This window comes from Cebus imitator, unplaced genomic scaffold (assembly GCF_001604975.1).
Source record: "Cebus imitator isolate Cc_AM_T3 unplaced genomic scaffold, Cebus_imitator-1.0 Scaffold15, whole genome shotgun sequence".
NCBI classification, from domain to species: domain Eukaryota; kingdom Metazoa; phylum Chordata; class Mammalia; order Primates; family Cebidae; genus Cebus; species Cebus imitator.
The window spans coordinates 275,411-290,896 of NW_016107330.1; the positions used below are offsets into that span (position 1 = coordinate 275,411).

At 51.1% G+C, this 15,486-nt stretch overlaps 1 protein-coding gene and 1 pseudogene across 1 annotated transcript in view; one reads left to right on the forward strand and one right to left on the reverse strand.

Moving 5' to 3' along the window:
* The first annotated feature begins 421 nt into the window (after positions 1-421).
* LOC108285832 lies at positions 422-828 on the forward strand (annotated as a pseudogene).
* Positions 829-10,302: 9,474 nt separating this feature from the next.
* The window catches only part of GPR157 (G protein-coupled receptor 157), a 23,444-nt gene continuing 18,260 nt past the window's right edge, over positions 10,303-15,486 (reverse strand). Inside the window, exons 3-4 of the mRNA XM_017503460.2 lie at positions 12,361-12,555; positions 10,303-11,523 (exon numbers count right to left, since the gene is read on the reverse strand). Of these exons, the coding sequence (XP_017358949.1) occupies positions 11,311-11,523; positions 12,361-12,555 (408 nt within the window). The 3' untranslated portion in view covers positions 10,303-11,310. The remainder of the gene's footprint in view (positions 11,524-12,360; positions 12,556-15,486) is intronic.

A 15,486-nucleotide genomic window follows, 5' to 3' on the forward strand; every position in this document is an offset into this window, starting at 1 on the left:
CCTCCCAAAGTGCTGGGATTACAGGCATGAGCCACTGTGCCCAGCCTTCATGATCTTTTCACAGGAAACATAACCCTAATCTATAAACTCTATATAGGTTGACTACCAAGTATCACCTGAAGCCAAGAGATCATTCCTGCAACCTGCTCATTTTACAGCCTCTCCCTTAACCAATGCCTCCTGCCTCCCCTGTGCTGCCCCTAGTGCCCGCCTTTTTCCGTGACCCATTAACAATGGTGCAACATCTGACCGAATTAAATGAGCGAAAAATAATTCTTCCTATGCTTCTATATTAGGTGTGTCCCTGGCCTCCTCCTTGTCCACCTGGAGTAATGAACCACAGGAAAGAAAAAATACCCCATCTTGCTCTCTCTTCCTCGGCGCTGCCTACAGAGGTAGCAGCCATCTCCTCCCCAGCATCATGGCCGCTCTCAGACCCCCTGTGAAGCCCAAGATCGTCAAAAAGAGAATCAAGAAATTCATCGGGCACCAGTCTGACCCATATGTCAAAATTAAGCGTAACTGGCGGAAACCCAGAGGTATTGACAACAGGGTTTGTAGAAGGTTCAAGGACCAGATCTTGATGTCCAGCATTGGTTATGGGAGCAATAAAAAAACAAAGCACGTGCTGCCCAGTGGCTTCCGGAAGTTCCTGGTCCGCAAGTGAAGGAGCTGGAAGTGCTGCTGATGTGCAACAAACCTTAGTGTGCTGAGATCGCTCACGATGTTTCCTCCGAGAACCGCGAAGCCATCGTGGAAAGAGCTGCCCAGCTGGCTGTCAGCGTCACCAACGCCAATGCCAGGCTGCGCAGTGAAGAAAATGAGTAGACAGCTCATGAGCACGTTCTGTGTTTAAATAAAACTATAGGCAGGCACGGGGGCTCACGCCTGTAATCCCAGTACTTTGGGGGTTGAGGCAGGAGGATCACGAGGTCAGGAGTTTGAGACAACCCTGGCCAACAAGGTGAAATGCTGTCTCTACTAAAAATAAAAAAATAAAAAAAAAATTGCTGGGTGTGGTGGCAGGTGCCTGTAATCCCAGCTACTCAGGAAGCTGAGGCAGGAGAATCACTTGAACCTGGGAGGTGGAGGTTGCAGTGAGCTGCGATCGTGCCGCTGCCCTCCAGCCTGGGCAATAGGGCAAGAGGAAAGAAGGAAGGAAGGAAGGAAGCCCATCTTTAATTCACTTATTTTCTTTCCATATCTCTGCCTGTATTTACGACAAACGCTTATTCTTTTTGTGTGGCCCCAACACACAACTTTGTCTCCCCACCAACTGGACCGGAACCTGTATCCTAGTTTATCTTTCTCCCTCCATTGGCCTAGTTCACCTAGTCAGGCTTTACCCATCCCATCCATCCAACATGTTAGAAAAAGGAGGGCCATCCAAGTCATTCCTCTAATGGCTGCCTTAGGAATAACCTCTGGGATTGGGTCGGGAGCAGGAGGATTAGCCACGTCCTTGACATACTTTAAAGTTCTTTCAGCCCGGTATAGTGGCTCACGCCTGTAATCCAAGCACTTTGGAGGCCAAGGTGGGCGGATCACCTGAGGTTGGGAGTTCAAGACCAGCCTGAACAATATGGTGAAACCCTGTCTTAAAAATTAAAAAATAAATAAATAAAAAATAAAAGGCTCTTTCAACAAAACTGCAAGATTCATTAGAAGACATGGCCCAAAGCCCTGTAAGAATCCAAGACCAATTAGACTCTGTGGCTGAAGTAGTCCTCCAAAATAGATGGGGATTGAATCTTATAACAGCTGAAAAAGGGAGCCTCTGCCTCTCATTGGGTGAAGAATGTTGCTTCTATCTCAACCAATGGGGCTTAGTAAGAGACGCTGCTAAAAAACTTAAAGAAAGAACTAAAAAGCTAAGAGAATACCAAGACAACCAAATACATTCTTGGTTTAAAAACAAAATCCTAACATGGATCATCCCATTCCTGGGTCCTCTCCTAATATAATATGCCTAGGACTAACGTTCTTACCAGGCTTAATGAACGTTTTTCACAGATTTTTAACCAACAGGATCATGGTCGTCTCACAGACAATTACCCAAAAACATCTACAAATAGCATTACTCCCACAATCAATCTGAAACCAAAGAACTTTCCGCACCCCGCCTCCCCTACCCGCACAACCCCTCACCCCCAGTCCTCACCAGGAAGTAGCCAGAAAGAACACACTGCCCCTTGTCCTTCTTATAATTATAGGGACTGGATTGACAGAGCAGGAGCATCACCATCTTGAACAAACACCACCATTCCAAGTTCCCCTTGATTAAAAACTGCCTAGATCCTGCCCCAAAACATCAGCCTAATGGCTAATGTCAGCATAATGAGAAACAGTCCAACCCTAAGATAAACCCGTCTCTGACCTGAAACATGCCAACCCCGAGATAGCCTCCCCTCTGACCAGAGATGTTACAAACCTGCAATAAACTTTCCCTCACATAGAAACATTCCGAACCTATGATAAGCTCCCCCACTTTCCAAAACCCGGAAACATCCTTAGTCTGTAAGAGAGAAGGGCTCTCTGACATACCTCGGCCAGAAGCCCCTCTCAGTTTTGTTTTCTCTAAGATAAACCTGTCCTTAACTGTCAAGCCACGGTTGGTATTTCTTTCTTCTTTTTTTAAATTCTTACAGTGTTGAGTCCTCCTGGGTGGGGCCACAGGATGGGTTGAGTCATGAGCCCAGGTGGAGTTAGCCATCATCAGAAATATAAGTCTGAAAAGACATCTCAAAAAGCCAATCTCAGGTTCTATAACAGTGATGTTGCTTACAGGAGTAATTGGGGAAGTTATAGATCTTCTGACCTCTGGAACAATGGCTGGTAATCATTCACCTATGCCTACATCGTAGAAGAATTCAGGCCCCTCTCATAATCCTAACCTTGTGGGCCTTCATTAGTTTTATAAAGGTGGTTTAGTTTTGAGAAGGGCTATGATAATCCTTCTGTAAGATTAAACTCTAAACTAAATTTATCCCAAAGTTAGCTTGGCCCAGTTCAGGAATGACCAAGGACAGCCTGGAGTTTAGAAGTAAGACAGAATCAATGACGTCAGAATTCTCTCACTGTCATAATTTTTGCCAAGGCAGTTTGGAAACACTGGATCTCATTTAAATCTCAATATCACCCCGTTTTAGATGAACCTGTGGCTGAGTGAGGTCAACATTTTCTCAGAGTAATACAAGGATAAATGATGTACTGGGTGCGGTGGCTCATGCCTGTAATCCTAGCACTTTGGGAGGCTGAGGCAGGTGGATCACCTGAGGTCAGGAGCTCAAGACCAGCCTGGCCAACATAGCAAAACCCCATCTCTACTAACAATACAAAAATTAGCTAAATGTGGTGGCACGTGCCTGTAGTCCCAGCTACATGGAAGGCTAGGGCAGGAGAATCACTTGAACCCAGGAGGTGGAGGTCGCAGTGAGCCGAGATCGCACCATTGCACTCCAGCCTGGGCAACAGAGTAAGACTCCGTCTCAAAAAAAAGGATAAATGATGGCGTCCACTTCTCAGCCTTGTGGCTAAGATCAAGTATAATAAACAATGGAGCCATAGTTGGAACCCAGTCTCTCTCCTTCCAGAGCCTCGTCATTCAGAAACCTGGTCTTCAGGACCCACCTGCTTCTCCTTTCCTTGGAGAATCAAAGCCATCCCCTCAGCTTGTCAACCGTAAGATGACTTGATAAAGAGAGAGTGCCTTCATCAATATCACTTCACTATGCCTGGGAGATTCTTGCCCTGCAAGACAAATGCTGCAAATAACTTTATGGTCCACTCCAGGAACTTCCTGGAAAGATTAACCAGCTCTTCAGTAGAAAGCATCCGATGATAGGTTAGATTCAAAACTCATTCAACTCGCCATCAGCAAATCCTCATCTTGCTGTACTCACATATCTGAAGGGATGACATCATGACTTGCTAATCCCAAAGACGCTGAAAGACTCATCTGAAACTGTATGTTTTCATCTTCAAAAATATGGGTGGGGCGTGGTGGCTCACTCCTGTAATTCCAGCACTTTGGGAGGGCAAGGCAGGCAGATCACAAGGTCAGGAGTTCGAGACCAGCCTGGCCAACAGATGAAACCCTGCTGCTACTAAAAATACAAAAATTAACCAGGTGTTGTGGCATGTGCCTGTAATCCCAGCTACTAGGGAGGCTCAGGCAGAAGAATTGCTTGAACCTGGGAGGTGGAGGTTGCGGCGAGCTGAGATGGTGCCACCGTACGCCATAAGACTCTGTCTTGAAAAAAAAAGAAGAAATACCCCAGTGTTGCTCTCTCCTACTCTGAGACCCTGCTAGTGAAACCGCCACTGCAAAATTATGACCGAGACAGTGAAAGAGATCTGACCTACCCAACTCCATCTTCCTTCTGACCTCCAAGCTGTTCTTGTTTATTCCTGGGCATGGGCTGAACTCACCTGGGGAAAAACTTACAGTTTATAGTTTAGAAAAAAGACGATAATAGCCCTTTTCTCAAGGTAGACCTCCTTGTTAGCCAAAAGATTAGAAATTAAGGCTTAGCAGTCATACAGCTGGAGGCTGCTCCCCAGTTTGCTCCCAGGCATAACATCACTATTATAAAACCTGAAGTCAGTGCCTGAGATGTTTTGCAGACCCTGTGCTTGGTGAATCAGCTGGCATCACTCAGATCCATAAGCTGGCTCATCTGATCTTGTGGTCCTCACCCAGGAACTGACTCAGCACAGGAGGACAGCTTCAGCTCCGTGTGATTTCATCTCTGACCCAGCCAATCAGCACTCCTGACTCACGGGCCTCCCCGACCCACCAAGTTATCCTCAAAAACTCTGATCCCCTGGCTGGGCATGGTGGCTCATGGCTGTAATCCCAGCACTTTGGGAGGCTGAGGTGGGCAGATCATGAGGTCAAGACATTGAGACCATCCTGGCCAACATGGTGAAACCCTGTCTCTACTAAAAAAAAAAAAAAAAAGAAAAAGAAACAAAGTACAAAAATTAGCTGGGAGTGGTGGCACATGCCTGTAGTCCTAGCTACTCGGGAGGCTGAGGTAGGAGAATCGCTTGAATCTGGGAGGCAGAGGTTGCAGTGAGTGGAGATGGCACCACTGCACTCCAGCCTGGTGATGGAGTGAGACTCTGTCTCAACAAACAAAACAAAAACAACACTCTGACCCCTGAATGCTCAGGGAGATCGATTTGAGTATTAATAAAACTCTGGTCTCCGGCACAGCTGGCTCTGTGTGAATTACTCTCTCTCTATTGCAATTCCCCTGTCTCTGTAAGTCGGCTCTGTCTAGGCGGCCAGCAAGGTGAACCCTCTGGGCGGTCACACTAGGGCCCTGCTGTAGGAGTGCCTTTCATTCCCCTAGTAAGCACCAGCTTTGTCTTGTCAACAGGCAGGGCCAACTCCATGGGCCTGTGACCCATGCAGGTTCCAGGGTCCTGCCCACAGAAGGCAACTTCATATCTGGCCTGGCACAGGGTAAGAGCTCAGGAAATGCCAGCTATTAGCTGGTGACAACGTCCTGACCCCGCCACATCTGGCAAATCCTTTTCCTGGTGGAACCTGGATTCTGGACTCTCCTGCAGTAGGTGATTGTTTCTAGACTCATGTGCTTCCTTCAGAAAGTGGTCCACGCTTCCCCCAAAGCCTCCCCTGCTATAGCTTTTCCTATGAACAAGGCCAAAGCATCAGCTGCATGCTGGGCTGACTCTCTGATACAGCCTGGCTCTGTGCCAGGAGCCGGGCAGGCTCTGGGGGAAATGTCTGGTAGAGTGGTCCCTGGGACTGATGGTCTCTGCAGAGACTGTGATATCCCAAAGGCCTGCCTAGAAGTCTATGGGAGCAGAAGGAGGTGACCCTGCAGGGTGTGGGCTGCATATGGGCAGAGGAAGGCCAGGCAAGAGGGAACGGTGTGGAACAGAATGGAACGTGGAGCCTGGATTCTGAATGCATGCCACGTTTGCTGGGGTCAGGAAGGCGAAGAGCTCTGGAGAAGAGGTCAGGGAAGAGGTGACAAAGGTCACTGAGGGGAGGCGGATGGAAAGGGAAAGGTGCATGGCAGTTAATGAGTGCAGGGTCACAAGAGGGGGAACTTCTTTTTTTTTTTTTTTGAGATAAGAGTCTCACTTGGTCGCCCAGGCTGGAGTGCAGTAGCGCGATCTCAGCTCACTGCAACCTCTGCCCCTCAGGTTCAAGTCATTCTCCTGCCTCAGCCTCCTGAGTAGCTAGGATTATAGGCACCTGCCACTGTGCCCAGCTAATTTTTGTAGTTTTAGTAGATACGGGATTTCACCATCTTGGCTGGGCTGGTCTTGAACTCCTGACATCGTGATCCACCTGCCCCGGCCTCCCAAAGTGCTGGGATTACAGGAGTGAGTCACCGCGCCCAGCTGGGAGGGGATTCTTCCATTTTCTCCCAGATAAGCACATAGCATCAAGTTTGAGCCAGTTTAGTATCACTTAAGTTCGTGTTTGTTTTACCTTAATAACCAAATTCAAGATGCCACTTCTAGGGGCTGTTCAATGCAGTTTCAACTGCACAAAATCCAGAACGTGGAAGAAAGTTTAGGAGCTTCTGGCAGCAAAATTCCCAAGATGGAGTAGTTTAAAGAAAAATATGACCGGAAGGTGGGGTTGCGTGGCCCATGTAGACCTGCAGGTCGCAAAGCAAGGCAGTGGCTCCTATCGATGGGTTTGGAAGGCTGTTCCCTTCCAAGAAGAGGCCCTGGTGTCCCAGCAGTCCCGACCACCCGGAAGCCTGCAGATGTAGTTGCAGCGGGTCACCATGTGCCGTGATAGAATCATGCATGAAGGGTGAGGGGTTGGCGGCTCAGCCCTGGAGCCTCTCTTATTCAAGTTCAGCCCCAAGTCTTGGGTGCTTGGAACTTGGACCTGTTGACCCTCATTGTGGACTGAGCCCGGGAATCTGTATTCTAACACCCTCTCCCTATCTCTCCACCCCCATGATCTTTATTAGGCAAACCCAGGGGAAGCTGGCTATGCCAACAGGGCGGCTGCCTCTTTCACTACATTTGCCAAGAGAGAGGGGCAGAGCTGTCTTCTCCAGGTCTCAGCCTCACAGTAGGTGCTGGAGCAGCAGCAACACAGGCCAATGTGAGCCACCTGCCCAGCAACCCCCACCCCACCCCAACATATCAGCAGGCCGTCCGTTTACCAAACACGTAGGAGAAAAATAATTTATTTAATTTAAAACAGCAGGACTTCAGCTTCTGCCCAGTCAGGGCTTGCATTACAATTCTGCAGGTGCAAAAGCTCACACTTCCAATGCCACGAATAGAAGTTTGTAAAAACAGCTTTTCTTGTGGACACATGAAGAATTCTGTTTACACCCTCGGCCTGGGCCAAATAATAATCTTCATTAAAAAAAAAAAAAAGAACCAAAAAAAAAAAAAAAAACCCTCAAAAAGCACAAAAAGGCAGAAAGCGGCTGGTAAACCTGGTTAAAAGACCAAAGTTCAGAAAGAGCACAGGAGAGGGACGCCGAGCTGAGGACACTGTTCCGGCTGCAGTACCTGTCATGGCTGAGGTTACACTTGGGTGGCTCAGGGATGAGGCAGATGAACATTAACCACACTAACAGAGGAGAAAGGAGCCCACTGGGGCTGGGCGAACCATCCAGGAGCACGGCCCCTTTTGCTCTGATCAGAAGTAACAGCTCCTTGCTTGAGCCCAGGAGTTCGAGACCAGACTGGGCAACATGGCAAAATCTTGTCTCTACAAAAAATCAACATTTAGCCAGGCCTGTGGTCCCAGCTACTCAGGGGGCTGCGGTGGGAGGATCGATTGAGCCTGGGAGGTTGAGGCTGCAATGAGCCATGATTGTGCCACTGTACTCCAGCCTGGGGGTAGCACTCCAGACAGCAAAAACCTGCCTCAAAAAAAATAAAAAAGAAGTATAAGAAATAACAGCCCCTCCTGGACTTGTTTTATTTTTTGAGGTGGAGTCTCCCTGTCACCCGGGGTGGAGTATCGTGGTGCAATCTCGGCTCATTGCAACTTCCGCCTCCTAGGTTCAAATGATTCCCCTGCCTCAGCCTCTTGAGTAGCTGGGACTACAGGCACATGCCACCAAGTGTGGCCATTTTTTGGTATTTTTAGTAGAAACAGGATTTCACCATATTGGGCAGACTGGTCTCGAATTCCTGACCTCAGGTGATCTGCCCACCTTGGCCTCCCAAAGTGCTGGGATTACAGGTGTGAGCCACTGTACCTAGCCCCCTCCTGGACTTTTAGGATGTGACTTCCCTCCCATCCAGCCTTTCTCACTGAGTGCTATCCATCCAGCTGGACTGACTTGGCAACTGGTTCAGCCCCAAGTCACGGGTGCTTGGAAGAAAGTTTATCTGGATCGAAGCAGGAGGGATCTAAGGAAGGTTCTTAAGAAGGAGGATCTTAAGGAGGGGGCTGTTTTTGAGTCAGTGGGCCAGAGGCCTAGGCTAAGGCACTCAGACAAGCCCCTGCCCTACCCACCTGGTCACCACCATTGACAGTGACCATTCGTCTGCGGCAAGAGGTGGGCAGCAGAGGAAGCTGAAATGGAGACACCCAATGTGTAACCTTTTGGAGGTTTTTACAAAAGCAGACAGAGCAGCCAGTGGCATCAAAGAAATGGAATGAGAACCTGAGCTCGGGCACTCAGAGCAGGTGTTTTCTGAGCCCTCAGCTCCCTCTACAGGCCCTTCCTGACCACGGCCAGCTGATCCGGGAGTCCACATCTCAGCCTGGCCACATGGTCTTGGGTAGAGCAGGGAGGGCTCCGGAGGCCTCTGCTGAGCAGGGTTGATTCTGACATTAATCCTGTGTGATCTAGTATTGTCCTTTCTCTTTTGTCTGTAAATCATGTTCTCTTTTGCAGCAAGCAAATCCCTGAATTTTTGTTCCCTTCTAGAAGCTCAAGTGAGGGTCTCCACAGAGACACACACAGAGATTTGCTGTCATGTCTGTAGGGAAATCCAGGATTCATTTACAGAGGCTATTTTTGCCAAGCAGCTTTCCCTGGAGCAGCCCAGAGCTCTCTTTCAAGCCTAAGGGGGTGTTCACGTCTCGCTGATTTCCATCAAGTAATCTGTTTTCTTGGACGGGCACAGTGGCTCATCCCTGCAATCCCAGAAGTTTGGGAGACTGAGGTGGGTGGATCACCTGAGGTTGGGAGTTCGAGACCAGCCTGGCCAACATGGTGAAAACCAGTCTCTACTAAAAATACAAAAAATTACCTGGGTGTGGTGGCGGGTGCCTGTAATCCCACCTGCTCGGGATTGGGAGGCAGAAGAATCGCTTGAACCTGGGAAGCTGTGGTTGCAGAGAGTCGAGATCATACCACTGCTCCAGCTTGGGCAAGAGAGCGAGACTCCATCTCAAAAAATAAATAAATAAAAGAAATCCATTTTGACAGGACACCAAAAATGAGCATTTTGGACTCAGTCTGTTAAACGATTATTCCTTTCCAGATACAGACTTGGGTTTTGAGAGTAAAGCAGGGATTGGCAGCACAGCATGGCTTTGGTTTTGATCCAGAGCCACTTTACCAGGCTCAGAAAATCACGCGTCGTCGAGTTCTGATGGATTCCAAGGGAAAGCACCTGTCAGGTAAAGCCCTGCTTCCTCTCACCAAGTCCCCGGCGCGAGGATTTCCACTTCCCACTCTTTGCTGATGGCTCCTGTGATTGAACAGAGAAACTGTTTTCTGAAACAAGAGAAAAATGTTTGTGGAAGAGCCACAGAATAAAAATAGAGATACTGGATGCTTACTTTAAATCCTTTTCTTTTAAATGTAAAATAATCACTTCGTGATCCATGTTGCCACAAATACCAAAATAGCTAAATCCTTTTTTTTTTGAGACAGGGTCCCGCTGCTGCCCAGGCTGGAACAGCAATGGTGCCATCACAGTTCACTGGAACCTCAAGCTCCTGGGCTCAAGGGACCGTCCCACCTCAGCCTTCTGAGTACTGGGGACCACGGGCACATACCACCACACCAGCTCTGGGTGACAGAGTGAGGCTCCCTCTCAGAAAGAAAAAAAAAAAAAAGCTGAATCTTAAAACCTTCACCCTTAGGGAGGAATCGTATTTGTTTGTTTGAGAGTTTCGCTCTTGTTGCCCAGGCTGGAGTGCAATGGCATGGTCTTGGGTCACTGTAACCTTCGCCTCCCAGGTTCAAGTGATTCTCCTGCCTCAGCCTCCCAAGTAGCTGGGATTACAGGTGCTCACCATCACACTTGGCTAATTTTTCTATATTTAGTAGAGACACAGTTTCACCAGGTTGGCCGGGCTGGTCTCAAACTCCCAACCTCAGGTGATCCACCCACCTCGGCTTCCCAAAGTGCTGGGATTACAGGTGTGAGCCACTGTGCTTGGCCTGAGGAATCATATTTGGATTACTCATCTCTCCAGCCACTTTACCTACAAAAAACTAAACTAAGAAGTAAATAAGCCAGGCCCCCTCACCCTCTTTGGTCTCTGCAAGAACAGGAGGATTACAAGAAAGGAGCTGGAGAGACAGTGGGATCTTCGGGGTTCCCTGAGATGCCTCTTCCTGTCCTTGTTCCACCCCTGGAATTGGAAGGAGGAATCTGTGTCTGAAGTGATTGACAGATGGCGGCAGGTGTGTGGATTCTGGTCTGTTCTTGAAACTCAAACCCAAGCTACAGCAAGGGTTAGCAGTCCACAGAGGGAGGGGCCAGAAGCGGGGGGAACACTGCTGTCCCTGAGCAGCTGTGCTGGGCCGTGTTCACCATGTAACCTCAGGGGAACCTTCCACCTGGTAAAAGGCAACTGGTTCCTCTGGTGAGCAAACTCTCCAAGGACAGCCGGGCTCTCCAAAGAAGCCCAACACCCTGACCAGCCAGGAATCTGCTCTGTGATGTCTGTGTGGTGACACATCTCTGGGGGCCCCCTGACAGCTTATATAATCGCACGAAGGATAGCAGCACGGGTGTGGGTCCCTCAAACTGTAAACAGTGCTGTGTGGTCCTCAGGACACTGAGGTCCACCAGGTAGAGGCACCGTGGCCGCAATCGCGGACCACTGGTTTTCCTGAATCTCATCACTGCTACCCTTATGCAGATGAACGGCCGCTCCAGTGCACCAGGACACTGGGACGTGTGGAACTTGCTGCCTGAGGATCTAGGAGGTAGAAGAAGCTGAGTTGGCGGCTGCGCTTCCAATGGCGCCAAGAGCATCAATAGCGGGTCTTCCAGTGCAGCAGACACGCCCTCCTGCCCCTGCCGCAGGGACTCACAGAAGCGCTGGTCCCCAGGAAGACAGCACCTATGCATGGAACTAGGCAGGACAAAAGCTTAGGTGCTTGGAAGATCCCCTGGGGTCCCCTGGGATTTCTGAGATTCTCGTGGCTTGGAGGGTGCAGGAGCCTTGGGAGTGCCGGCTGGGCTTTCGGCGGGAGGCTGAGAAGGGCAGCAGCAACAGACAGAGAAGAGCCGGGTTCGGACGGCGCGGGTGCAGAGGACGAACATGATGCAGTTGGCACCTCCCTGAAACGTGTTCCCGATACCCTGTTGGGAAGAAAAGGGAGCTGTGAGCCTGGGCTGGAGTTGGTCTCAGAAACACACGTGCTATTCCAACTAAGAGAAACGGCCAGGCTGAGGGCGGTAGCTCACGCCTATAATCCCCGCACTCTGGGAGGCCGACGCGGGTGGATCACTTGAGGTCAGGAGTTGAAGACCAGCCTGGCCAAAATGGTGACACCCTGTCTCTGCTGAAAATACAAAAATTAGTGGGGTGTGGTGGTGGGCGCCTATAGTCCCGGCTACGTGGTAGGCTGAGGCAGGAGAATTGCTTGAACCCGGGAGGCAGAAGTTGCGGTGAGCACCACCACACTTCAACCTGGTTGACAGAGCCAGCCTCTGTCTCAAAAAAAAAAGAGAGAGAGAGAAATGGCTGAGAAACGCACTCGCGCACGCACACACAGACACACACACACACACACGCATACATGCACACATATGGGGTGGCTGGGAAGTGCTGTTTACCCCGGAATCTTCCCCCATACTCCCCACCCCATAGCTGATCTGGGATGACCTTGGCATGGGCCTTCAGCAGGGCCCCAGGTCTTCTGGGCTGGGAAGGACCCAGGATCAGTCAACTCACCAGGGGCTACTCCTAGGCCACTGACGAGCACCTCACCACCCTGAACCACACTGATCCCTCTGCCTTCCCTCTTCAAGGCCCTGTCTCGGGCAGAGAGGAAGGCACAGTGGCGGGGCCGACCTCCTTCCCTGCAGCTGTGCCTTGGCCAGCACTGGGGTGAGCCACTGTGCTGCGGGAAGGAATCAGGCTGTGCCTCCTCTGGGGGCGGGGATGACAACAAGGGCCAGGGAGGGCAGACCTACATGCAGGACGACCAGCACCGGCGTCCGCACCGCGGGGGAGCCACAGAGGGTCAGCACGAACCGCACGGTGCTCCAGACCCGGAGGCAGATGAAGATGAGTGGGATGAGCACCAGCTTCTTATCGGCCACGGAGGAGTGGCGTGGCAGTCGGTGCTCCCCGGAGAGGATGGGCCGGTACTCAGAGAGCGCCGTGTGCTGTGTGGGGACAGCGAGGGCAGACTTGAGTGGATGGGGACTCTCCCGCCACGTCCACCCAGGCTGCCCAAGTCTTCCCAGGGACATGAACTAGCTCAAGGAGGTAAGGGAGGTGTGCGGGGGAGCCCGGATCCTTCTCCTGAGCGCTGACTGCCAGGTCCCCTGCCCAGTCCCCATCCCACATGGAGGTCTCAAAGTTATCTGAAACAGCTCGTATCCAAGAGAGGAGGCGGATCTTGACCCCTGAGGCCAGTGCTCCCTTCCGGGTCCCAGCTCATGGAAACAACAGCTTCCTGGTTGCCCAGGCCAAAGCCTTGGGGCTCTGCTTTGACCCCCTTCTTTGTCCCATAGGCCACATCTGATCCCCAGCAAGTCCTGCAGCCTTGTTTTTTTGTTTAAAATAGATATGGGGTCTCACTATGTTGCCCAGGCTGATCTCAAACTCCTGAAGTCAAGTAATCCTGCTGCCTCAGGCTCTCGAAGTGCTGGGATTACAGGCATGAGCCACCACCGTGCCGACCTCTAACTTCAAAACAGATCCAGACTCTGGGTACTTCTGCCACCTCCTGCCACTGCCTCCGTGTCCAGGCCATGCCACCGCTTCTCTGGATGGGCTCCCTCCTCCGCCCCTGCCACCCCGTCCTACTCCCCATGGCAGTGTGTCCTCAGCACAGAAGCAGCAGGGATGCCTGAAAGCCCAAGCCTGCTCCAGCGAGTCCTCCCAGAGCTCTTCAGTGCTCCCCATCCACACGCTCCTTATGCCGCAGCAGGGCCAACCGTGCAGCCCCAGATACGCAGCACCCCTGCCCCAGGGCTCTGCACTGGCTGCTCCCTTGCTCTGGAATGCCCATCTCCATCCCTCCCCGGGCTCCCCCTTACCCTCTTCACGACTTTGCTCAAGCAGTACCTTCCAGATGAGCCCGCCGGCCCTATTTAAACTGCACAGAGGCCAGGTGCCAGGCTCATGCCTGGAATCCCAGCACTTTGGGAGGCCAAAGCGGGCAAATTGCTTCAAGTCAGGAGTTCAAGACCAGCCTGGCCAACATGGTGAAACCCCATCTGCACTAAAAATACAAAAATTAGCTGGGCATGGTGGTGCATGCCTGTCATCCCAGCTACTTGGGAGGCTAAAGCAGGAGAATCGCTTGAACCTGGGAGATGGAGGTTTTAGTGAGCCGAGATCATGCCACTGCACTCCCGCCTGGGTAATGGCAAAACTCCGGCTCAAAAATAAATAATATTGAATAAATAAATAAGTAAATGATTGCACAGGCATTTCACAGAGAGTCCTGTCCTCACGTTCCACTCTTTATTTTAGTCTGTTTCCCACAGCTTGTCTCATCCTCAATCCCAGGACATCATTCACTCCTGTTCCTCCGGCTGAGTGCTAACCATCACCCTCCCCTCCAGAATGCAAGCCCCTCCTAGCACAGGGAGGGCCTGCCGTGTCCCCAGCCCAGCTGCCCCAGGAAGAGAACGAAAACGTGAGCCTGAGCTGGCCTCGGCTTTTCTCCTGGGGAATGTCTTTCATGACAGGAAGGAGGGGATTCCTTCCAGATCAAAGCTGAATCTGTAGAAACAGATGAAACAGCTCATAATGAAGATGTGCTTTTTTGGCTACGAGTGGTGGCTCATGCCTGAAACTGTAGCATTTTGGGAGGTCAAGGCGGGAGGACTGCTTGAGCCCAGGAATTTGAGAGTAACCTGGGCAACAGAGTGAGACACTGTCTCTATGAAAAATTTAAAAATTAGCTGGGCATTGGCTGGGAGCAGTGGCTCATGCCTGTAATCCCAGCACTTTGGGAGGCTGAAGCGGGCAGATCACTTGAGGGCAAGTGTTCAAGACCAGCCTGGGAAACATGGTGAAACCCCATCTCTACTAAAAATACAAAATTAGGCCAAGCGCGGTGGCTCATACCTATAATCCCAGCACTTCAGGATTCAAGACCAGGCTGGCCAAAATGGTGAAACCCGTCTCTACTAAAAATACAAAAAAATCAGCCAGATGTGGTGGCACACACCTGTGGTTCCAGTTACTTGGGAGGCTGAGGCATGAGGTGGAAACACAGCTTTTACCCAGAGGTGGAGGTTGCAGTGAGCCAAGATGGCACCACTACACTCCAGCCTGGGCAAGAGTGAGACCCTGCCTCAAAAACAATAAAACACATTTTTGAGCCAGTTGCCTGGGACACTGAAGGCCCAGGTGACAGGAGGAACCCAGAACCTTGTGTCCTGTGGAGTCACTGGTGCACCTTGGCATCTCTGAGCCCCCAAGCTTCTGCAACGCACCTGTCAGAGCCGCCTCCTCCTGCTGTGGTTTTTTAGCAGCAGCCCCGGGAGCTGGGCATCCCACTCCGCCCCTCAGAAACCAGTAAGGGAGCGACAGGGTGGGGCAGCTGCAGGAACTGACCACCAGCCTGGCTGCTGTCTGCTCCTGGCGGTGCCTGTCCCGGCTCACCAATACCTGGCTCTTTCCTAGCTAGAGGTAACTAGCACATTCTCACCTCCCTGCCCACTGCTATCCTGTTTTTCTGAAACACTGAGTTGTAAAAGAGGACGCATTGTCACCCGTAGGGGTCAGCCTCAGCCCCGCATGCTTCCTGCCCTGTCAAAGGAAGGGCAGAAAGACAGACACAGAGGGCATCTGTAGAGAAGAGTCCTGGGCAGGGCCGGGCAGAGCGCCTGGGAGCCTTCATCAGGGCTCCCGGAACTTCCCAGGGCAGTGGAAAGGAAGAGGAGGTGAGAAGGGCAGACATCACCCGGGCAGGAGGCCAGCGATTAATGAAAGGCCAGAACAAGACCAAGAGGATTTCATTTGTTCTTTTTTTTTGAGACACGGTGTCAACCAGGCTGGAATGCAGTGAACTCCCAGGCTCAAGTGATCCTCCTGCCTCACTGCCTCAGCCTCTCAAGTAGCCGGGACTATAGGCA